This window comes from Nerophis ophidion, linkage group LG19 (genome assembly GCF_033978795.1).
Source record: "Nerophis ophidion isolate RoL-2023_Sa linkage group LG19, RoL_Noph_v1.0, whole genome shotgun sequence".
Taxonomy (NCBI): Eukaryota; Metazoa; Chordata; class Actinopteri; order Syngnathiformes; family Syngnathidae; genus Nerophis; species Nerophis ophidion.
In genome coordinates this window covers 23,657,870-23,683,939 of record NC_084629.1, presented here as the reverse complement: position 1 = coordinate 23,683,939, position 26,070 = coordinate 23,657,870, and the positions used below count along the sequence as shown (strand labels likewise).

The window sequence follows — 26,070 nt, the reverse complement described above, 5'->3', positions numbered from 1 at the left end:
TTGGCGATAAAGTCTCCTGCCATCACCTGGGGAACATTCCTGAGCGCCATTTGCTTTTGCAGGAGCGAGCAATTCCTCTGCCTTTAATTCATTCGTGAAGTGAATTATATTTCTATAGCGATTTTTTTCTAGTGACTCAAAGTGCTTTACCTAGTGAAACCCAATATCTAAGTTACATTTAAACCAGTGTGGGTGGCACTGTGAGCAGGTGGGTGAAATGTCTTGCCCACAGACACAACGGCAGTGACTAAGATGACGGAAGCGGGGATCGAACCTGGAACCCTCAAGTTGCTGGCACGGCCACTCTACCAACCTACTCTGTAGCTTTCTTCTGCTCCTCTATGAGAGCCAAATTGGCCTGATACTTTTAAAATGTCGTCCATTTCGGGATTTGTCCCGGGGAATATTGTCAAATTAGAAAAATTTGTGCTCAAATATCTTGTTGCAGGTTTGTGATCTTAATAGTTTTCAAGGTGTCTCCTTTAGAACAGCATGACTGGTTTATTCTTACTCTTCACATGATGAGACTATTTCTGTCCTGCCCAGTTGGGGACGGGCAGAAGGCTGCGGCTAATAAAGAAATTGCAATGTTTTTAGAAAAAAAATATTTTATACATCATGCAGTCAGTACATTTTTTTTCTTGGAATCAGTCAACAACAACAACAACAAAATATTTTTCTCCAACAAAAATAAGATCTTAAGCAGCTCATCCTTGATATTGTCGTGATATTTACACAATACACATGTGAGCGAGGTTTTCGTACGAGTAAAGATAAATATGCGAGTCGGAATTGTGCTGGCTGACGGGGTTTTGTGACCTTTGACCCAGCAGCAGGTACTAGTTAAATAAAAGATATTATATTGCACACAAACTAAATATTTACTGTACAAAGATGTCGTGTGTGCGGCGCTGGGCCAGCGTGGTGTGCTGCAGGAGTCGAAATGAGAATAAAAGTGTTCCCCAAGTGTTAGCACCATCTGCACTAACTCCTCTGTCGGACGGAGGCTGACCTCTGACCTCTGGTGGGAGGGGCTTGTAACATGAGCGTTCACACTGACCTACTCGGCTGCTCAAAAAGAATCCTGTCAGGAACAAAAAGGCACGCTGTTGATTTCAGGTAGACCGCGTGCCTTTCGCTTTTCTTGTGAGCGCACGCACACTCACACAAAAACACACGCGCGCAACGCTACGTGTGGTGCACTTCGTGGAACATGAGCTCGCGAGGGATCTGTGTCTCGGCGCCGTGGATCTTGGAGGCCTGGCGCTCGAACGCCGACACCATCTGCTTGACCACCTCGTCGAAGAAGACGTGGGCCAGCTGCGAGTGGATGAGCGAGCGGAACTCGAAGGAGATCTGGGGAAAGAACGTGGCACGATGAGCTTTAAAAATACCGTAAATTTTGGACTATAAGCCATTACTTTTTTCCTATGCTTTGAACCCTGCGGCTTGGAAAGCGGTGCAGCTCATTTATGGATTTTTGTACGATGACAATAGTTTCCAAGCAAATACACTGATAAAGTGTGTTGTATGTGCGATGGCGCCATGTTTTGGATGAGTTAGCTCACTGCAGATGCTGCATTGCCCTTCAGTTTAGACCAGGGTAGTCCAAACTACAGCAATAAGCAGTTTAGGCGGATGCAGTGTTTTCATACAATACACAAACTGTCAGCAGTCTGATTAGCTGCCATTTTGTCACCGTCTGGTGGCCAACAAACGTAATTCAAGTCAGTGCATCAAAGTTCACAGCATTTATGACCCTATCCAAACAACCTTCCCTAGTCATAGTGCAGAAAATTAAATTCAACTGGCACAAAAATTCAACAAACATGGTCACACATAACACAACCTGCTTACTGAACTTTGTGGATGTTATAAAACATCTTAGCATAAAGAAATAAAAGCTTCACCCATTTAAATCCATTACAATGGATGATGGGAAAAATACAAAACTCTCCACACTTGTATACGATTGGCGAATTTTAGCTGCTTGATATTTTGGACTGATGAAAAAAACTAAGGGTGTGGTCACGGAGGTAAACAAGGTAGGAGTTGAACTTCAAAAAAAAAGTTTGGGCACCCCTGGTTGAGACTGAGCTTTCAACCAGAAGTAGAAGTGCTGTTCCGTTTTATCGCCGTCCGTTGCGTGTTTACTCGTGTGGATTCTTCATTCATCCCTCCAAGCAACGTTTGAAAGTTTCGCAATACAACTAAAACTATTCATACTTACTAAACTGTCCCATGTGTGATGTCTCTCAGAGGGTTTTCGTGCATATTTTTACATGCTATCATAAAGTAATCTAGATAGCGTAGTTTGGCTTAGCTAATATGCTAACACTTTTAAGAGTGTCTGTGTTAGTATTATTAACTAACAGTAGCATTCTTTTTATATTGTTTCAGGGTCGTAATTCACCAAAACGGCGCCACGGAGTTATTGAGTCTGTTTAGCTGATTGGAGAGCTATATAAGGCAGATGACTTCTCTTTTGTTTGATCAGCCGTTTAAATGCCGCGTGAGATGCACTGTTTGGAAACCATTAAGGTATGTAAATAAATATTTATGTATAAATAACTCATGTTACAACTGTGGCTTATGGAACAATATTTCTCTTATTGTGTGCTCTATAGTCCGGAAATAATGGTACTTTTTTTTTATAAACAATGATTTGGAGTGTGGGCAGCACGGTGGAGAGGGTTTAGTGCATCTGCCTCACAATACAAGGGTCCTGAGTAGTCCAGGGTTCAATCCCGGGCTCGGGATCTTTCTGTTTGGAGTTTGCATGTTCTTCCCGTAACTGCGTGGGTTCCCTCCGGGTACTCCGGCTTCCTCCCACCTCCAAAGACATGCACCTGGGGATAGGTTGATTGGCAACACTAAATGGTCCCTACAGTAGTGTGTGAATGTGAATGTGAATGTTGTCTGTCTATCTGTGTTGGCCCTGCGATGAGGTGGTGACTTGTCCAGGGTGTACCCCACCTTCCGCCCGAATGCAGCAGAGATAGGCTCCAGCGGCCCCCCGCGACCTCCAAAGGGACAAGTGGAAGAAAATGGATGGATGGCTGTATTTGGAGTGCAAAATGTAATCTCTTTGATCAGATCCATTAACATTACACTATAGCAATTTAATTACACGCACATGCGTCACGGCCAACTATGCTTTTGTTATGTTCAGCATGTTTTTGTGTGTGTGTACTCACGGCAAAGTCCACAGTGCAAGTCCGAGGGTACCCCGGCAGGCCCGGGCTGAAACGCCAAACGGTCTCCAGGTGGTTGAACAGCTTGCCGTCCGAGCAGGAAGCCTGGTGGAAACGCGAAACAGGAGCATGAGTGACTTTGGAAAACCGACGGGTGCGCGAGGAAGGGACTGGCGCACCTTGACCAGGTGGGGGCGCACGGTGGTCACCAGCGAGGTGTAGTTCTCCACCACGGGAGGGAAGCCCACCGTCAGCTTGGCCTTGCAGAAGCCGCTGCGCTTGAAGATCACGTCGGACTTCTTGCACCAGGGAACAAAGAGGCGGTAGTTCTCCACGCCCGCCACCACTTCATACATCTCCTGCATGGAATATCTGCACAAACAATAACAATAAGTACACACAGATCCCTACATACATATAATGTATACAGACTGTTACGTAAGAGTATCCGCTGGTATATTTATAGAAGCAGATTTAAAGATGGCTGCCTGTAAGGAACACACACACCCACAGCACGCCTTCACCCTATTCAAAGATATTTTTATCCTTGTTACGCAAAGCAAGAGTTGACCTCCAAGCCTGTTAGGGAATGAAATAAAAGGCTTTGCCAAAGTATCAGCGATAATGAGCCCCGTTTGTTGTACTTGGACAGAAAATGAGTCATTGACTCACTTTCTGGCTGCCTAGAAATGTTGGCAATGAGTCAAATGTGTCGTAGTTTTAATTACATAATTATAATGCAAATCAGCAGCACGTCTATGACATATTCAATGTAAGTTAGCATCGGGCGAGTGCACTTTGAAAAAGTGGGGCTTTCCTTTCTTATCAGGTATGCTTGCTTTGTTGACATGCAGTCCAACGGAGACTGTTTAGAGTGCTTGTTTCCCCGCCAAGTGCTCGGGCCAGCGCAGAGTCTACAGCCGGATGTGACAACAAAAAAGTAGTGAAATTTGGTTACTGTTTGATTTGTATGTGAATTGTTACTTTGTCTGTACATATAGAAGTACTGAACTCGATACCCCTCCCTACTCTAGGTGAATACCGTCATGCTTTTATTTTGAAGCTTACTTTGTACTAAACAGGAGGTTACTGTGTGTATGTTTTAGTGCTGTGCAAATATATATTTCACATTACTTGGCCATAAGTAGTAAGAATTCCCATCCCTACTCCAGGTAAATACCGTCATGCTTTTATTTTGAAGCTTACCTTGCACGGAACAGGAAGTCACTGTGTGTATTTTTTAAAGGGGAACATTATCACAATTTCAAAAGGGTTAAAAACAATAAAAATCAGTCCCAGTGGCTCGTTGTATTTTTTGAAGTTTTTTTCAAAATTTTACCGGTCCCCGAATATCCTTAAACAAAGCTTTAAAGTGCTTTATTTTCGCTATTTGTGATGCGACTATCCATTTCCCTGTGACGTCACACAGTGCTGCCAATGTAAACAAACAACGGCGAATAGCACAGCAAGATATAGCGACATTAGCTCGGATTCAGACTCGGATTTCAGCGACTTAAGCGATTTAACAGATTACGCATGTATTGAAACGGATGGTTGGAGTATGAAGGTATTGAAGAAGAAACTGAAGCTATTAAGCGAATAGCTATTGACACTATTCATAGCCATAGCATGGCCGAATAGCTGTGTTAGCATCGCTGGTAAAATGTGCGGACCAAACGATCAGGACTTTCGCATCTCGTGACACTGGAGCAACTTAAATCCTTCGATTGGTGAGTGTTTTTTTCGCATTAAATGTGGGAGGAAGTAAACGTAATATAGTTGCAAATGCATCTGCAGGTTATCCATACATCTCTGTGCCATGTCTGCTTTAGCACCGCCGGTAAATAGCATGTTAGCATCGATTAACGTAGCATGTTAGCATCGATTAGCTGGCAGTCAACATCAACAAAACTATCTTTGTGAATTTGTTGACTTTATCGTTGCAAATGCATCTGCAGGTTATCCATACATCTCTGTGCCATGTCTGTCATCGCCGTTAAAATGTGGAGACACTTTGGCACATTCAATGGGGGTCTGGCGGCAGACACTTTTCGCAACTTGAATCCCTCCCTGTTAGTGTTGTTACACCCTCCGACAACACACCAACGAGGCATGATGTCTCCAAAGTTCCAAAAAAATAGTCAAAAACCGGAAAATAACAGAGCTGAGACCCGGTGTTTGTAATGTGTTGCAAATAAAAATGGCGGCTGTATTACCTCGGAGACGTCACGTTCTGACGTCATCGCAAAAAGAGCGATAAACAGAAAGGCGTTTAATTCGCCAAAATTCACCCATTTAGAGTTCGGAAATCGGTTAAAAAAATATATGGTCTTTTTTCTGCACCATCAAGGTATATATTGACGCTTACATAGGTCTGGTGATAATGTTCCCCTTTAATGCTGTGCAAATATAGATTCCTCATTGTTTGGCCATAAGCGGTAAGAGTTCCCATCCCTCCACCAGGTGAATGTTGCCATGCTTTTAACCTTAAGCTTACTTCGCACTGAACAGGAAGTCACTGCGTGTAGGTTTTCATGATGTGCAAATATACATTTCACAATGATTGGCCATAAACGAGAATAATAAATCCCATCCCTATTCCAGGTGAGTAGTGCCATGCTTTTATTTTGAACTTTACTTCGTACTAAACAGGAGGTCACTGTGTGTACGTTTTAGTGCTGTGCAAATATATATTTCACATTACTTGGCCATAAGTAGTAAGAATTCCCATCCCTACTCCAGGTAAATACCGTCATGCTTTTATTTTGAAACTTACTTTGCACTGAACAGGAAGTCCCTGTGTGTATTTTTTAATGCTGTGCAAATATAGATTCCTCATTGTTTGGCCATAAGCGGTAAGAGTTCCCATCCCTCCACCAGGTGAATGCTGCCATGCTTTTAACCTTAAGCTTACTTCGCACTGAACAGGAAGTCACTGCGTGTAGGTTTTAATGATGTGCAAATATACATTTCACATTGATTGGCCATAAAGGAGACTAATAAATCTCATCCCTACTCTAGGTGAGTAGTGCCATGCTTTTATTTTGAAGCTTACTTTGCACTGAACAGGAGGTCACTATGTGTGTGTTTTAAAGCTGTGCCAATATATATTTCACATTACTTGTCCATAAATAATAAGAATTCCCATCTACCAACGTGGATGTTGAAATCCCTAAATTTCTTGCAATTGCACTTTGAGAAACGTTGTTCTTAAACTCTTTGACTATTTGCTCACACAGTTGTGGACAAAGGGGTGTACCTTGCCCCATCCTTCCTTGTGAAAGACTGAGTATTTTTTGCGAAACTGTTTCGATACCCAATCATGGCACCCACCTGTTCCCAATTAGCCTGCACACCTGTGGGATGTTCCAAATAAGTGTTTGATGAGCATTCCTCAACTTTATCAGTATTTATTGCCACCTTTCCCAACTTCTTTGTTACGTGTTGCTGGCATCAAATTCTAAAGTTAATGATTATTTGCAAAAAAAAAATATTTTATATCAGTTTGAACATCAAATATGTTGTCTTTGTAGCATATTCAACTGAATATGGGTTGAAAATGATTTGCAAATCATTGTATTCCGTTTCTATTTACATCCAACACAATTTCCCAACTCATATGGAAACGGGGTTTGTACAATTTAAAACCAACATTAAAATGAAAAAAACAAATCCACTTCTAGAACCTCATACCCAATGACGCGTCTCTCCGAGTACTCCCTCCTCTTGGACAAGGCGTCAGCCAGATTGAAGAAAGCGCGGGTGGGCAGGACCACGCCACGGCACACGGGTGTGGCAGCGCCCAGCTGGGGTGGCTGCCGGATCATCAGGACCCCGAATGAGGACAGGTACCTGGGGGACACAGAACACGTGAGCCATGGCCTACTTCCACAGTGACGCAACAGGCGCACGTCAAGGCAGCGACGACGCTCTGGAATCTCCACGTGCCTTTCCCAATTTAGCGCCGAGCCTTTAAGGAAAGATATGCGGCGCGGGAGAACATTCATTATTGCTTCCTCCCGTTTAATTGGACGTGGCACAAGTCCGGCCTCCTGATTCTTCCTGATAAACACGTCAAGGTGAGGACGCAGTCTGAGTGACAGTCAGGCACCAAGGTGGAAAGAACACAGACGTACTTCACACTCACATAAGCAGTGTCCCGATACAACCTTCTCACTTTTGATACCACACCGATATTGGAGCCTTGAGTATTTACCGGTATGGATATTAATCCAGGGCAGCACGGTGGAAGAGGAGTTAGTGCGTCTGCCTCACAATACAAAGGTCCTGAGTAGTCCTGGGTTCAATCCCGGGCTCAGGATCTTTCTGTATGGAGTTTGCATGTTCTCCCCGTGTATGCGTGGGTTCCCTCCGGGTACTCCGGCTTCCTCCCCCTTCCAAAGACATGCACCTGGGGATAAGCTGATTGGCAACACTAAATGGGCCCTAGTGTGTGAATGTGAGTGTGAATGTTGTCTATCTGTGTTGGCCCTGCGATGAAGTGGCGACTTGGCCAGGGTGTACGTCGCCTTCCGCCCGATTGTAGCTGAGATGGGCACCAGCACCCCCCGCGACCCCAAAGAGAATAAGCGGTAGAAAATGGATGGAAGGATATTAATCCAATATGATATCAGCACAAATTTCTTGGAGTATTGAACCATCACTCTGTTCTAAGAGCGCACAGCTTGTAAGTTCAATGTGCACAATTGAATATCTGCTCAGACAGTAAGTGTAGATATGTTGTTTCTTAATGGAGAAACATGTTAATGTCTCTTGTATTCAAGTTAGCATTTAAGCAAGCGAGCTGCTCCCAGTCAGTCCATGAGTTTATCAACGTGCAGTTATCAATCACAACTTTTCCATCATTTTGATTTAAATCATTAACACAATTTATACTAGGGCTGGGCGATATATCGATATACACGATATATGCCGGGTTTGTCTGTGCGATATAGAAAGACTATATCATAGTATTTGAGTATACGTTCTCACGCAGTTGCTTTTAGCTGCTGGCATTACACTGCAGGCTCTTTTTGTCTCTCCTTCTCACAGACAGCAAGCGCACCTTCTTACATACGTCACATACGTATGTATACGCCCTCGCGGCGCAGAGAGGTAGCAGCATGGGTAATGTTAGCCGTGCGAGTGGTAATACGAGAGAATGAAGATTCGGATGAAGGAAGAATTAATTCCCAAGAAAAACAGCATGGGGTCCATCGTCTGGCGGCGGTTTCAAGTGGGAATATGTAATACCGTCAACAACCGTAATATGTCAAGCGTGGGCCAAAGGCGTTGCTACAAAAAGTAGCATTACTGCTAATGTGTAGCATCATTTGAAAAGTCCACTGCTAGAGAATAAAGAGTGCTTGAAACTCTGCATGTCATCATCTCTGCTCGGTGCCACATCATCAAAATGCTGAGGCAACCATTTCCAGATCAACACCGTATGAAAAAAAAGTCAACAACATAAGGAGATAACGTCCGCAGTAACCTACCACATAGCGATTTGATTTCCTATTACGCAGCTTATTTTTATTTGACAGTTATTGAAAGATCTTGTGTGACATCATGCACAAAACTGCGCTTTATTTGTTTTAAACTATTGTTGTGGCGTTCTGGATAAAAAGTGCACTTTAATATAGTGTTGTTTTAATATGTCATCTTAGTGAAATCATGCACAAAAGTGCACTAATAGCTTGTTTTAAAATCTCTCTGAAAATCATGCACTTTCTGTTTTGGAAATGACATGAATGTTTGTGCCATTGCTTAATAACTGTTTAATAAATACACTTTTGGTCAAATGACTTAGTTGTGATTTCCTTCTCTGCATGAATGTTTAAAATGAGCATATATTAATGCAGTATGAACAAGAATGTTTTAATATAGACACATAGAATCATCATACTGCTGTGATTATATAGGGACGGCGTGGCGCAGTGGGGAGAGTGGCCGTGCGCAACCCGAGCGTCCCTGGTTCAATTCCCACCTAGTACCAACCTCGTCACGTCCGTTGTGTCCTGAGCAAGACACTTCACCCTTGCTCCTGATGGGTGCTGGTTGGCGCCTTGCATGGCAGCTCCCTCCATCAGTGTGTGAATGTGTGTGTGAATGGGTAGATGTGGAAGTAGTGTCAAAGCGCTTTGAGTACCTTGAAGGTAGAAAAGCGCTATACAAGTACAACCCATTTATCATTTATATGTATCAAGTGTTAATTCAAGGCTAAGGCAAAATATCGAGATATATATCGCATATCGCGATATGGCCTAAAAATATCAAGATATTAAAAAAAGGCCATATCGGCCAGCCCTAGTTTAAAACCTTAAAAACATTTTTTCAAGATGTTGCCGCTGTAGTGGATGCTGGTTGTAGGAGCTCTGTGCTCTTGTGCGTCTTTGTTTTTATTGATGTCTCCATCTCGTTTTCATGTCTGTTTTGCCTTTTGGTTGGGGCACCTTTGGGACTGTAAATTGCTCTTGGGTATGGTTTCCTCTTACTTGTGTTCTTTTATGTGTAGAGACTCCAGTCGCTACAGTTTGCGGTCACAGGACATCATTGGCGCGTTGGTTCCTTGAGCCAACACAAGTCTTGGTAAAAAAATTAAAATAAAAAAAGCCTTCAGATTTGCAACTCCATGGTCATGTAATACATTACAAAAGGATCTGAGGCTACCTGAACCATCACTTTAGAGGAATTTCAGGACATTTTAAAAACGTCAAGACGCTGTTTTATTGGGGACATGATTTTAAATAGTTTTTATTGAATTATTAAATGTTTTTACCCATTGCGTGTTTTTATTTTTATGTTGTAAATCATTTGTGCTTTTAACTATACTGTGTGATTGCTACTGTTTGTTGTTATTATATCAATCATCCATCCATCCATTTTCTACCGCTTATTCCCTTTGGGGTTGTGGGGGGCGCTGGTGCCTATCTCAGCTACAATCGGTCGGAAGGCGGGGTACACCCTGGACAAGTCGCCACATCATCGCAGGGCCAACACAGATAGACAGACAACATTCACACTCACATTCACACAGTAGGGCCAATTTAGTGTTGCCAATCAACCTATCAATCAAACTTTATTAGCATAGCACTTTCCATACATATAAAATATAGCACCAAGTGCTTTACATTTAAAAACATTTAGAAAAACAAACAAAAACAGTACATTGCATAATCGCAAGTTGAAACAGTTGGACCAGAGCTGCTGCAACCAGTTGCCACTTTAGCAGCGCCATTTCTACGTACAGCTACAAAAGTAAAAGAACAAAAAAAACAAACAGTGAGCAATAAATAACACATATTGTGCACATTCGATTGCACAAACAACAAAACAAAAACACCATCTCAACACCCACGAACACCAAGGTCTGCTGAGGTGGGGGGCAAGGACAGGAACATACCCAACAAAGAAACCAAGAAAGCCAACTCCGTCCTAGGCTGCCCACAAGCTTAAAGTCAAAGTCTTGTTCATCCAGACGCTCAACACCAACTCTGCAGCCCCGTTTCTTCCTTCGCATCTCCTTCAGTCTCTCCACACGGACTCTGGTGTGGCAGAGAGCCAGCAGCTGGCCTCCGGTGCGACACATGGCCATGGCCAAAAGGATCCCCGTGAAGAAAATCCAAATGTCCGCCAAAAAGCAGCGCAGAAGTCACGAAAGTGCCACCCCTTGCTGCCCAGTCCTGAAAGGGCCCCAACCAAAAGGCAAAAACGACATGAAAACAGGAAGGAAACATCGAGAACACCAATGAAGACACACAAAAGCACAGAGCTCGTACAACCAGCAGCCATTAGACGGGAGCTGACTTGAAAAAAAATATATATAATAAGATTGTCTTGTGATTTGGGGTGTGTTAAGAGTAAATTTGTACCGATAATTGTCTCCAAATCGATGCAAGGCAGACAACCAAAAAACTAGAAGTCACCGATCAAGAGACTAAAAAGGCATTTGAGCTACTTAGTTAAGCGCTACAGGTGTAAATTATAAAGTTTGTATTCACATAATTTTTCTCTCTTTAAGTTCGTCAATTTTCTTTCAAAAATAGTCTATCCTTTCTGCCTATTATGCCTCCTCCATCACTTTAAGCGTGAGTGAAGAATGCGTAAAAAAAGCACTACCGCACTGATAAAACCCGATAAGCTCGAAAGAGATGATACAGTATTATCTGCTCACAGACGCTACCTGGTGGTTGTTTGAGCGCACTGCAGCTAGTCCTAGTTAGTCCTGCTCCTGAATGCTTCAGCCCCATGCAGGATTCTCACACGAATGAGGCAATAATACAACCTTACCTACTGTAAATGGTCTGTTTTTCTAGTCGTTGCAAGTGGTTGCCATGGTTCTACTTCTTCGATTTTGTTGTATTGCGTTTGTTTGCGCAAAATTTTGAGCTAGGAGGACTTGAATCCGGCTCGTTGATGGGACAGAGTCATTATGTTTGAGGTGTGCTGTGTTCATATTGTCTTAGCACACCAACACGGATGTAACAATATATGAAATATCGATAACCACGGTAAAACTCCCGACGGTTAGTTCTACCGTTTTAATCTAAAATGTTTGAAAAATCTTCGATAAACTTACGGAGTGACAGGAGTCAGCTCGCTAGTTTGTATGCTAACATGAAAATGAGAGGCATTAACGTCTTTCCCTATTAAGAAACAACCAAGGTTTCCACTTAATGTAATTGAATGTGGCGTGCCACCAAGGCATTTTTATTATCACCATACCTTGAAAATATTTTTTATTTTTTTACTTGAAAACAAATTTAAGTAAAATAATATAATTCAGCCCCCAGAAGAAATCACAAAGTCTGACGCTGTTTTTAACTGTTAATCCCAATCTTATGATAACAAACGGCACAATTCCAACAGGTTGTATATCTCCCATGCAAACACTTTCGTCTTGTGAGTCCGTGCTTCCGAGGACACACAACACCTCATTTTCCACCAAAAACCTTTCAGGCACTGACAGTGTGTTTGCAAACATGGGAAAAAGTGACATCAAATCCAAACCACACAAACATGAAACATTAAAAATGTTGTTCTAGTTGGAATTGATATATACAGATGATTGTGTGTGCACTATTGACAAGTGATGTACCAAAAACTTCCTTCGGGCGGAAGGCGGTGTACACCCAGTCGCAACCTCATTGCAGGGCCAACATACTTGGACAGACAACATTCCCAGTCTAGGGACAATTTAGTGTTGCCAATCAACCTATCCCCAGGTGCATGTTTTTGGCGGTGGGAGGAAACCGGAGTATCAAACCCACGCAGTTACGGGGAGAACATGCAAACTCCACACAGAAAGTACCAAAAACTTGACCACCGAAAAAAGACTTTGATCACTGAAAACTGCGCTACCGGATGTCTGGAATGTTGCCAGCATGTCTGTAAAGTGGATGTGATTTTTAATAAATAGTGCAGATATACCCACGCGAAGAGCCATCTACAAAATGTGCAAATATTAAAAAGGACAGTGGCGGCTTTTAAGAAGAGAAAGTCCAACTGCGGCAACAGCGCCAAGCAAGTGTGACGTCATGCTCGCTGCAGCTTGCCTCTTTAGTCAGCGACATCGAGGGACAGGAGTTGAGTCTTACAAGTAACACCAGAAGAAGATGCTAAATTAGTTGATAGATTTTTTAATTTTTAAAAAGTCATTAAAAGTCTGGAAACACTAGAAACAATCTCAACAAAGTACTTTGTACAAAATGCAGCAACAATTGAAAATATGGCAAAACGATATGTTGATTTTAATTAATTACCGTATTTCCTTGAATAGCCGCCGGGGCGCTAATTTAAAACCTCTTCTCACTCCTGCGCTTATTCAAGGCATGCGGTAAAAGTAAGCAGGGCCTAATACTTTTAAAACCTCTTCTCACCCCTGCACTTACCAATGGCATGCAGTAAAAATTTGAGAGTGATAAAAAAAAAAAAAAAATTCATAAAAAATTATTCTGCGGCCGCGGCCTGGTGGTTGAGGACCACTGCTCTACAACATGTCATCGCGCCCACCTTTACACCATGCTGCGTGTTGGCCGGACGCATGCATTTCGCTGCTTCTCATACGAGATTGCAATGCATACTTGGTCAACAGCCACACCTTTTACACTGATGGTTGTGATATAAACAACTTTAAAACTCTTACTAATATGCGCCACACTCTGTGAACACACACCAAACACATTTCTGGAGAACATCGGCTATGTAACACATTATAAACGTAACATAACAACTACGGCTATATTATACACGCGTCCCCAACCCCACCCACCTCAACCGACGCACGGATCGGGGGCGTGGGGGATGGGGCGGGATTTGGTGCTAGCGGGGTGTATAATATAGCCGGTAAGAGTCATGGATGCAATGCATTCTGGGTAAGTGTTATGTTGCGTTTATAATGTGTTACAGAGCCGATGTTCTCCAGAAATGTGTTTGTTATTCTTGTTTGGTGTGGGTTCATAGTGTGTGGCGCATATTAGTAGGAGTGTTAAAGTTGTTTTATATCACAACCATCAGTGTGATCTGTACGGCTGTTGAACAAGACACCTGGTTTACACATAGTAAAAGCAAAAAAAACCTCCTCCGCCATTTTGGAAATGACGACAGGAGAGGCCTCGAACGCACCGTATAAATCTTTGTCTCCTCTTACTAATATGCGCCACACTCTGTGAACACACACCAAACACATTTCTGGAGAACATCGGCTATGTAACACATTATAAACGTAACATAACAACTACGGCTATATTATACACGCGCCCCCAACCCCACCCACCTCAACCGACGCACGGATCGGAAGCGTGGGGGATGGAGGAGGAGGCGGGATTTGGTGCTAGCGGGGTGTATAATATATCCGGTAAGAGTCATGGATGCAATGCATTCTGGGTAAGTGTTATGTTGCGTTTAAAATGTGTTACAGAGCCGATGTTCTCCAGAAATGTGTTTGTTATTCTTGTTTGGTGTGGGTTCACAGTGTGTGGCGCATATTAGTAGGAGTGTTAAAGTTGTTTTATATCACAACCATCAGTGTGATCTGCACGGCTGTGGAACAAGACACCTGGTTTACACACAGTAAAAGCAAAAAAAACCCTCCTCCGCCATTTTGGAAATGACGACAGGAGAGGCGTCACTCATGACGTCACGAATTTGACCTGGCGGTAAAAGTAAGCATGCGCTTATGGGGAACGAGTTTGACCCGGCAGTAATTCAAGGCAGGTGCATATTACATGACCGGCGGCTATTCAAGGAAATACGGTATATCAGATTAGTTTTTGTAACTGTATGAATAAATTTTTTGAGCCTTTTTAAAGAAAAAAAATATCCATCTATCCATCCATCCATATCATCATCGCAAATTACTCGATGACCTCATGTGACCACGCCTATACCGTCACAGGTATCTTGGCAGTCTACGGTAAACCCTGACAACATGCCCCAACCTGCACTTAATTAAACACATTACTATCTGAGCAACTATAATATTCAATTGTACACATTGAACCTGCAAGCTGTGCTCTCTTAGAACAAAATGATCGGTTTATTTACTCCAAAGAATAGGAGACAAAGATTTATACGGTGCGTTCAAGGCCCGCTGAACAGAGAGTAAGACGCCACAATGTCCGCCATAAAAAATCAAAACAATTTTAGATTTATTTGGTATGCATTTTTATTTATTTTAATTACATCTCAAAGTGTGACAGTACAAACCAACATTAAAAACAAAACACACTAAAACACTATTAGTAATAAATAAAAAACAGAAAATATGCAAAATAGTGGCTTTTCTATCAGTGTGTCTATTCATTTTAGAAATGCAAAAAAATTATTTGGTCAAAAGATAGCGTGTGTGTGTGTGTGTGTGTGTGTCTGTGTGTGTGTATAAGTACTCTTTGAGCACATTCAACAATATTGCAATAATAATGATAACTGTGATGGGAAATGTTCATATCGTTACACCCCTAAAAACCACACTCACATAAACTGCCCAATGCCAGATTTGTTTGAATTAATGTATGGGGTTTGTAATGAATAAACATTTTATTTATATTTATAAAATCCTAATAACTGTACCAAGAGCCAGAGACAACTCATTCACTCAAATGGACGTCAACATTTAACAGAGCAAGTGACAAAATAGGCCAAGGTCAGGGCTGCTGACGTTACTGGAGCGTTGAAAGCATAACTTCAAACCTAACCTTTCACTGTGCGTCTGTCTGCATACTTTCTGTTTGTCTGGGGGCAAGTTAAATATTAGGGAAAACCACATAATGGCAGTTGTAGCAAACATACAGACTGTTTCCTCCTGAAAACCAACGCTGTTTCTTTCCAAAATGTGTCACTTTGACAAGGGTAATAAAAAAAAAAAAGAAAGGATGATGGTCTGTCTCTGGCGGTTTAAGTTGTCAGAACAAAAGGAAAATAGAAGGTGTCATCAAGACTAAGCTGAATGTCATCGAGTCAGGCACGTAAACGCTGTCCCGCGCACGTCGGATTGACAGATTTGCTCTTCTCATTCCTGCCCTCGCCAACGCGGGAAGCCCGATCCTGACCGCCTGAAATGCGATACGCTTGACGTGTGACTGACTCCTGGCGCTCAATACCAATTTATTGCCTTCATCGTTGCATGTTACCAGAGACTTCTTGTGTGTATTCCATCCTTGCCTTGTCTTGCTCTCACACCTGTCAGCAACTTTCCTTGAACCTGGTTGAATAATTTGCATACAGACCTTTTGGCTAATTTCAATAGGAAGCTACAACCTTATTAACTGGTACAGTAAAACCTATATAGCTGAATACAATATGTTCCCTTAGGTTGGGTTTTAAAACCCCCACATCTGCACACAACCTTTTGGGTGCAGATGGGGGACCAAAGAGTCAACTTTAAATGATGGTGTGTTAAAAGTCGGGATTTTTCCATCCAGGGTCTCTGGAGGTTTCAACAGGCCACATTTAAGACTTTTTTGAGACCATAATGAATAAAATTTAAGACCCATTTCACATCGATACAGGCAAAAAAGTACAAAAGACTTGAAGGAACCCAGAATTATTTGCAAAGTATATGAATTTATTCACAGCTGCTTAACCTAACTAAAAACATGAAGAACCTCACTGTTGTGAACTAAGATTTGTTTGGAAGTCAGAATAAAAAAAATGGCCAAACGTTATAGCATATTTAAAAATCAAAACAATTCAAACGAGACTGAAGTTTATGAATGTTTTTATTAAAACTAACGTTAATAGATTTTTAAGAACTTTTCCAAGTATATTTAAGACCTTTTATGAGATTTTTGGAGAATGTTAGAAATTTTAAGGCTTTAAATTCAAATGATTGGTTTTAAGACTTTTTTTTAGACTTTTTAAGACCCTGAGGATACCCTGCAATCAAGGTTTTATGTTGCCGATTCCGATCATATATGATCCGATAAGTGAGATTGGCCAATACCAATACCGATACTTGTACATGTATTTATGGTGAGTGCAATTGACATTATCAACACAATATTTAAAATAGTTTGGCATTATCTTCTTCTATTACATACAATTGTTTGAGCAAAAAAATTCAATACTACACAATACTGAAAAAATAATTTCAAAAACTACTACCTATTAGTCATTTAAATCCTTTGGGTTTTGCCCTCAAAGTCTTCCTGTGTTCAGGCAATTATTCCCGGAGTTTGCAAACAGTAGCAAAAACAAAAAAATATATATTTTGATAAAATGAGAAGATCAATCTGACTTCTACAGTAATAATAATGGATTAGATTTATAAGCGCTCACGGAGAAGTGAGAACCCATTATTCACTAACTTAGGTGGTGGTAGCTATTGATCATATACTGACACTACCAATTTATGGATTGAGCCGATCCCTATCTTACGTGTCATGTACTGACTTTGACGATGCGGACACACCCACAGTTGTTGTATTATCCTCTCTCTCATTTTTATTAATTCATTTGTTGATGAAATTTTAATATTTGCTTAATTTCTGCAGTAACACGTTCTAAACTTTATTAAGCACTTACAGTATTTCTTCTGTCATTTTAAAATTAGTTTAGCAGTTAGCTTAGCTATCAGCATGTCTGCTCCTGACTTGCTCTCTGTGTCTAAGAAGTTTAGCCTTGTTCTTCAATAGGGATGATGTTCGTTAAGAAATTATCGATTTCTATGCCATTATCGAATCCTCTTATCGAACCGAGTCCTTATCGAATCTCTTATCAAATCCAGATAGGTTGTTGTGTTTGCACCTTGTGTGTGCACTGAGTTCCGAAAGCCATAGATGTTATGTGACTGGGCCGGCACGCTTTTTATATGGAGGAAAGGCGGACGTGACTGCGGACAGCATGGACGAGGTGCCGCTCACTTTCGACATCCCTGTTGAGAAGAAGGGGACCTGCAAGGTAGCGAATCACTACGCACAACGGGGCAAGAGGAGCCCCATGGCAACGAGACTGACTTTGAAAATGAGGAGAGGGACTCTGGCGTCATTAATGGAGAACTTGCCCAGCTGTTCATTTCGGACACAGAAGATTAGGACTTTGATGAATTAGTGGATGAGGATTGATAAAAAAATATTGTGAATACAATAATAAATACTTCAATAAAGTACAACCGAACTCAGCTTTGCTCCTGCTGCCTTTTTAAAACAGCGTTCATGCATGCTTGCGTATGTTCTAAGCTTTTACGCTAGCGTATTTTTAACCATGCCTGCGGCCAAAAATACACTGCGCCTTATTCATGCGTTGAATACAGAAATAGCACCCGTAATTGACACGGCGCATTTTAATACGGTGCGCCCTATGGTCGCGAAAATACAATATCGTGGCTTCAACAACGGGAACCGGTTTTCAAAAAGGGATTTGAATCCATGGAATAGGTTATTTTCTTATCGAAGCATCGGGAGAACCGGTTTTCGAACATCATCCCTATTCTTCAATGACAATAATAATACTTGATCATGATACTTAAGAAACTAAGAAATGTAGTTTTTTTGCCGTGTTGATTATTAGTTTAGGTGAGCGGTTCCACACTGTGTATGGTGACACATAAATTATAAATAGCTGCTAGCCACTTGTCAGCCAGAGAGGATCAACATTTGTGATCGGCATTATTGGGCTACTTAAATGCAATGATCAGTTTTGTGCATAAGCGGATAAATGCCAGAAGTTCCATTGCGGCAATTTTGCCAGATATACATGTGCAAGAGGCTGCTAACTTTAAAGTTCAACAAGGATGTAAAAACAGTACAGTTATGCAACACGTATAGAAATAAGTTAAAATACATACATTAACTCAAGTTACGTATACTTTGAACAGCTAAAGCAGGGGTCTGCCACCTTTACTATCAAAAGAGACATTTTGTTGCCTCTTCCACTAAAGAAAAATAGTACAGAGTTGCAAAACATAACAGAGCTTATAAACGTTTTAAATGTTTTATCTTTTTTATTTTACAGGAAAAGAAACCTGTCCATTTGAAATTTAACTCCTTTTTTTATTTTGGAAAGTATTCATGGTTAGCTTACCCAAGGGGTTGCATACTCACGAAGCTGAACTGAAAACACAGCCTTCCAGTCTCTTTTACTTGCCTTCCTTGCACCTCAGAACTCAGCCTGTGCACAATCACAGCCTCACACAAATTATAGAACTTTAAAAAAGCAAACTTTTTTCGCTTTAAGTCTGAGGGAGCCACAACAAGGAGACGGAAGACAGACGGTGGCTACTTGCTAGCTAAGTATCGGTTAGCATGTAATGTTATTGGTCGACTCAACTGTCTGGACTTCATAAATCAGTCGCAAAAAAGTATGGAAAACCAAAGAAAAAACTAAATGCACACATACTTCATCCTACTGAGGCATGGAGAGATCTTGTAAGATTTGCTGACTTTTCACACTGTATAACCTTACATGGCTTCCATTGTCCTAAAAAAAAAATCTTGGTTACGGTCTAAATTCTCTATTTCTACATGAATACAAGTTTCAAACACCATGGAATAGAGGTTATTTCCTCTAAAACATTCCAGTGATATTAGCAGCACTGAGATTAGATGACAAAGCGCAACAGTGCTGATAAGAAAAAATGTATGTCAGCAAATATTTACCAATTCAAGATAAACCCCCACTTTATGTTGACATAACCAAATTTGTGTGACATGTGTCCTGTCATGCGACCTGCACAGATTTACAGTGATGACCAATGAAATAAAGAAACAAGCGGGCTCTCTTCTCAATGACTATCACAGCTTCTAACGTGTCGGAAAGTGAGGTTAGCATACATACTGTTGCAAAGCTGAAATAGCAAATATAAGTTACTGTGTATGGCGCTGTTGGGCTAACCTTCATTGAAGCATTGCTGTGCCGCAGTAGAGTCCTCTAGTTTTAGCTACTGATGCAATATAGTGCAACACGCTCTAGGACAGCTCTATTAAAGGATTGTTCCACCTCAACAGAGCGAACCCATCTGTGTTTGGGCCATTTTTAGAGGATAAATACATCCTCTCAGATTAGAGCCGTCTTATTTATGTCTGTGAGCATGAACTGACGAAGCCTGCTTGTCTTCCGAGACAATCGGAACAGTCTGGTTGCGATCGATCCAATGCACTGAGAAATGTGAACTGCGGTAGTACTGCTCCATGTTTAGTTAAACTTGGCCTATTTGAGAAGAATTAAACATCACATGACTGCCATAATATGATGAACCATAGGACAAAAATGATGCCTTTAATGCATGACCATGCCTTTATCCCTTACAGTGTAGGTACAATATACATTTACTAATCAAATGTATAGGGAATCGTGTGACAATATCATGCGGCTAATCCATATAAAGTACGTAGGGCTGGGCGATATATCAATATACACGATATATTTGTCTCTGTGCGATATAGAAAATGACTATATGGTGATATTCGAGTATACGTTCTCAGGCAGTTGCTTTTAGCTGCGGGCATTACACTACAGGCTCTCCTCGCTCTTTTCTGTCTCTCCTTCTCAAAGACAGAAAGCGCACTTTCTTACACACGTCACCTACTGTCACGTCATACGTCACATACGTATACGCCCTCGCGTAGCAGCATGGGTAACGTTAGCTGTGAAGCTAGCAGAGCCGTGCGAGTGGTAACACGATAGAAAGAAGGTGCGAATGAGGGAAGAAGTAATTCCCAAGAAAAACAGCAGGGGGTCCATCGTTTGGCGGTGATTTGGCTTCAAGTGGGAATATGTCAAACAGACAACCGTAATAAGTCAAGCATGCGGCACAAGCGTTGCTATAAAAAGTAGCATTATTGCTAATATGTAGCATCATTTGAAAAGTCACCTGCTAGAGAATGAAGACTGCTTTCTTCGCATGTCAACATCTCCGGTCTGTGCCACACGCCCACACCATCAAAATACAGAGGCAAACATTTCCACATCAACACCGTTGATGTAGTAACCTACCACATAGCGAAGGACGAACATTATTTGATTTCCTATCATGCAGCTAATTTTTATTTGACACTTAAAATGTCTCTGACAATCTTGCACTTTCTGTTTTGGAAATGACATGAACGTTTGTGCCACTGCTTAATAACTGTTTAATAAATACAGTTTTGGTTAATTGACTTAATTGTGATTTCCCTCTCTGCATGAAAGTTTAAAACTAGCATATATTAATGCAGTGTGAACAAGAATGTTTTAATGTAGACACATAGAATCATTCTACTGCTGTGATTATATGTATCAAGTGTTCATTCAAGTCCAAGGCAAAATATCAAGATATATGTCGTGTATCGCGATATGGCCTAAAAACATTGAGATCATTTAAAAAAAATACATTTGTCTGTACTGCACAGATGTATTGTTTTTTTTTAAACATTAAAACGTTTGAAAATCCATGTTGGATTATTTTAATCGCTTAAGAATGTATACAGGTACGAATCTTGATTTTTGTTTAACACCCCCAGCTGTTTGAACGTTGTTTTCATCACCACTACACATCGGTGCTGACGACATAGAAGACATATCCAAGTTTATCCAGAATATCACCATTTACAGATTGGACAAGGTACTCGCGCATCCTTTGACCAAATCTAGCAAGTTACGCTCGACAATACTACCCTGCAAAACATCTATGGTGAGTAAAATGTTTATTGGAAGCCCTATTATTAGTTTGATATTTATCTGTGAGTCTGCCTAAAATCTTTTAAATTGATCGATTCGCACACTTATTTTTTTGGACCCGCCGATTGCCTAGTCTATTGTGAAGTGACTCACAAGTCAAGTCCCACCAGTCATGTTTATTTAAATTTTCCGTCACTTCTAGCTCTAATTTTATGACAATTAAAAACACACTGTAAATGTGAAACTTGTTTTCGGTTTCTTTGTTTAGCAAGCTTTCCAGTGATAAAATGGGGTAAATATGACATTTTTAACAAAAAGTCCACACCTAAAATCTTGAACCTCATTGGCTTTTTATTAAAGGGGCATGCCTTGTGGGCGCCAAGCGTTACAGTCTTCCCTCTGACGTTTCCTAGAACGTAATAGCGTAATTACGTGCGCACGTACCACATGTACATGCATTAGCTTTGGGTGTTGTTAGCTAAAATAGCAATAACGATTTGAATAGCTAGCTTTAGCTGTCATTGAATGCATATTTTATCATAACAACTGCAAAGTGTTTGTTGCGTCTCTTGGACTGTTTTTGTGCATGTGCACGTGTTGACAAGACAAAGTTTTAATACATAAACTAAGTAATTGTGAAAAATGTGGACAGTTTTAAAACAAATGTGTTCTGTTACATCACTAATGGTAATATAAGCTGGTGACATTCTTTTTATATTTTTTGCTTTGAAAAATGTAACTATGAGGAAGTTACAAACAGTCCTTACAAATAAATTGACCCAAATTAATGCCTTGTCACCAGTTTTAAAAGTCCATAACTTTCTTAACATTTATCACAGGAAAATGGTACGTCTATAACTGGGATTGTCTTTACAAGACCTGTCTGATAAGACCGCTTTAATGCAAACGATTTTTAAAATTTTACACACAGGCCTTTGGTAACAATGTAGAGAACTTGTTGAATTAGGTCCTGACGTTGAGCAACTCAAACTTAACGTTAGATCAACATACTTTTTGACATTGATTTTAACCATTACATTTTCGTCATTTCTCAACCAATATTCTACAACACAATTACAACGTTAAAACAACATGCTTTTTGGTCATTTCTCAACCAACGTTGTCTCAATTTGTACATATATATATTTTGCAACGTTGTTTCGAACTCCGTTTTACTGGAAATGTGAGTATAATCAACGTTGAATCAATGTCGTGTGCTTGCTGGGCTACTTTTGGTTCTTGGAGACAGTTACATACAGTATAAATACCATATTTTTCGGAGTATAAGTCTCTCAGAAGTGTAAGTCGCACCTGCCGAAAATGCATAATAAAGAAGGAAAAAAACATACATAAGTCGTACTGGAGTATGAGTTGCATTTTTGGGGGAAATTTATTTGATAAAACTCAACACCAAGAATAGACATTTGAAAGGCAATTTAAAATAAATAGAGAATAGTGAGCAACAAGCTAAATAAGTGTATGTTATATGACGCATAAATAACCAACTGAGAACGTGCCTGGTATGTTAATGTAACATACTATGATAAGAGTGATTCAAATAACTATAACATATAGAACATGCTATACGTTTACCAAACAATCTGTCACTCCTAATCGCTAAATCCCATGAAATCTTATACATCTAGTCTCTTACGTGAATGAGCTAAATAATATTATTTGATATTTTACAGTAATGTGTTAATAATTTCACACATAAATCGCTCCTCAGTATAAGTCGCACTCCTAACCAAACTATGAAAAAAACTGCGACTTATAGTCCAAAAAATACGGTACTGCTGGTTGCTTAATCCAGTGTTTTTCAACCTTTTTTGAGCAAAGGCTCATTTTTTTCATTGAAAAAAATTCAAAGGCACACCACCAGCAGAAATCATGAAAAAATGTAACTCGATATTGACGATAAAAAGTTGTCATCACAATTGTTGAATATGAATTTAAACCATAACCAACCAAGCTTCACTATACGTGTCTCAAAGCACTGTCATGACCTGTCACATCACGCCGTGACTTTTTTGTTGTTTTGGGGCGTTTTCCTGGCTGTAGTGTTTTGCCCTCCTATTTTGGTGGCTTTTCCTGTTTTGTTGTTATTTTTCTGTTGCAGTTTCATGTCTTCCTTTGAGCACTATTCCCCGCACCAGCTTTGTTTTAGAAATCAAGACTATTTCAGTTGTTGCTATCCTTCTTTGTGTGGACATTGTTGTCATGTACAGATGTACATGGATGCCATCTCTGCTCCACACGCTGCAAGTCTTTGCGGTCGTCCAGCATTCTGTTTTTCTTTATTTTGTAGCCAGTTCAGTTGTACTGTCCTTCTGCATAGCCATCCCTAAGATTCAATGCCTTTTTTTATGGGCACTCAACTTTTGTTTTATGTTGGTTTAAGCATTAGATACCTTTTTACCTGCACAATGCCTCCTGCTGTTGTCTTCATATTGTGATCTACAAAGCAATTAGCTACCTATTGCTACCTACTGATATGAAAGAGTATTACACGGTTACTCTGCCGAGCTCTAGACAGCACAGACACTCAACAACGGCACATTTTTTGCGGATTACAACAGCTGGTTTCAAAACATGTTTTTTTAACCCCAATAGCTGAAATTAGATAATCTCCCATGGCACACCAGACTAGATCTCACAGTGTGCCGCAGCACAGTGGTTGAAAAACACTACCTTAATAAGTATTGAACAATGTTTAGTTTGGGTAATAGTTTGATCCTCTTTGATTTGAGGTTATCAACCCGACCTGACAAGCTCCTGTAAATATTTGAGGCGTTAAATAAACTCAAGAAAATCTTCTGAAGTTGAGCTGATAAAGCAATTTCAAGTGCAGGCCGACTGAAGTCCAAAAGAACTTAACAATACATTTGCATAGTGTAAACAATTGTTTTACCATCATGTACGGATTCAATTCACCTTCAAGCCTGAAAATACACGTTTGGTTGCTGAAATGATGCTATAGCGACTAGTTTAAACCGGATATTGTTGGCCACTCGGACGAAAAAGGGCGGGCACTAGCTCGGAATTCCCGTTCTGCCAGTGTATAAAAATAATTTACCTGATGTTGTTTCTGGAGTGGACGTCCCGACTGGACGCAGACGGCAGCTGCTTAACACACTCCGCGACTTTTCTCAGGTTCGGAGCGCCTCTCGCCATCTTTGCGTCTGTCACAGGTTTCTTCTCCAGATGATCGACCCTCTAGTTGGCCCCGCCCCTATCCTCGCATACAGACGTCCTATTGGTCAGCTGGGTCACGTTTGAAGGATTCTAATTGGTCAGCTGTGGTTTTACGTCACCGAGAAAAATCTTACACGCAACAGAGTCACGAGATGTTGCCTGGTGTACTTTATCCTATTTGGACTAATTACTGATACATTTCAGCAAATATTCTGACACATAGTTCACTTGATGCACGAACTTTTCTGTTCGAGCGAGTGATGTATAACAAAATTAAATATGAAGTACTGAAACGATCGTTTGCATATGTAAAACAGCAAAAGAACGCGAATAATTAGCAAAGGAGGTAATAACAATAGAATAGGACGTGATATTGTCATCAAACATAAGAGCATGACGAAATTACAGGCAGCTACTCTATTAGGTGAAGTTAAAATACAAGACCAATAAAACGTGTTAAAATTATGAAAAACATATTTTTATATATCTCATTTTCATTTAACAGAAGCCAACTTAACCACTTTCATTTTCAGTTTTTGAAACGTGCAAACAAGCCAACCTTAAATAAGTGGCCTATAATGCCAGAAGGTTCAGGTTACCTACATACAAGTGTTTACATGACATGCAAATACCGGTATGTTGATTCTAGAACAATTTGAGTCCTGAGACATTGACTGAAATTATATTTTTTAATATACCACATTTTTGCTAGATTATTCAAATATCTTTTTGATTTTCAACTGCATTTTTAGGCAACGTAGATACTGGTTTATATTTCCAGGCATTATGTTGACTTGTTTAGTTGTATTGTTTAAAAGAGTGTATTGCTTACGCTGACTAATTGTATTAATATTCGAACTTAAACTTGTATAAGAGTATTTATTTTTATTTTTTTTAATTGAACAACAAACATACATTTATAATGCACACAAAAGTCAATGCACTTTCAACATCAGCGAAACATGTCAAGAAAAGAAAAGAAAATAAAATACAAATAGAGTATTCAATAATAATTAATAAATAAGTACAATAAAAAAAATATGAAAAAAGACTAAAGGGATACTTAAATAAATTTAACTGTTTTGTAACAAATATATTAATTTAACGGCTGTTTTACTCTTGATCATCCTCCAAGATTTGATTGATAATTGTAAACCGTTAATCCAATTAGAAAATGTAGGCCGTACTTTCAAAAATCGACATTTATGTATATATTTTTTTGCCTGGAGCATACTGTTGACCAACATTTTCGTTTATAAAAATACCAAATTTGATCTTTTCTATAGAGAATGGGGACATCTCCACACCCTTGTTTCTCAGCCAATCTCTGATCTCCTCCCAAAACACTACACTCTCATATTCCACAAACAGATGATTGACATCCTCCAGCTCCACAGATATAACAGCCATCAGCCTCCATCTTAAATTTAAAAGTTTCAAAAAATATTTGAAAGGTATATTCCATTAATAATTTTAAATTATATTTATTCAATTTTGTGTAGAATTATGTACGTAATATATCGTCCTTATTTTCCTTACCTCAACTTTTGTGAACTCCTATGAACTGTGCCCAGAAAATATTATTTCA

At 40.2% G+C, this 26,070-nt stretch overlaps 1 protein-coding gene across 1 annotated transcript; it reads right to left on the bottom strand.

Moving 5' to 3' along the window:
• Window positions 1–590: 590 nt before the first annotated feature.
• Window positions 591–24,520, bottom strand: coq10b (coenzyme Q10B). Its single transcript, XM_061879614.1, has 5 exons — window positions 24,364–24,520; window positions 6,888–7,046; window positions 3,374–3,566; window positions 3,198–3,299; window positions 591–1,356 (listed from the first exon to the last, which is right to left on the bottom strand). Exons 1-5 carry the CDS (start codon window positions 24,459–24,461, stop codon window positions 1,189–1,191), a joined length of 720 nt encoding a protein of 239 aa, XP_061735598.1. The 5' UTR covers window positions 24,462–24,520; the 3' UTR covers window positions 591–1,188.
• Between the last annotated feature and the right edge of the window lie 1,550 nt (window positions 24,521–26,070).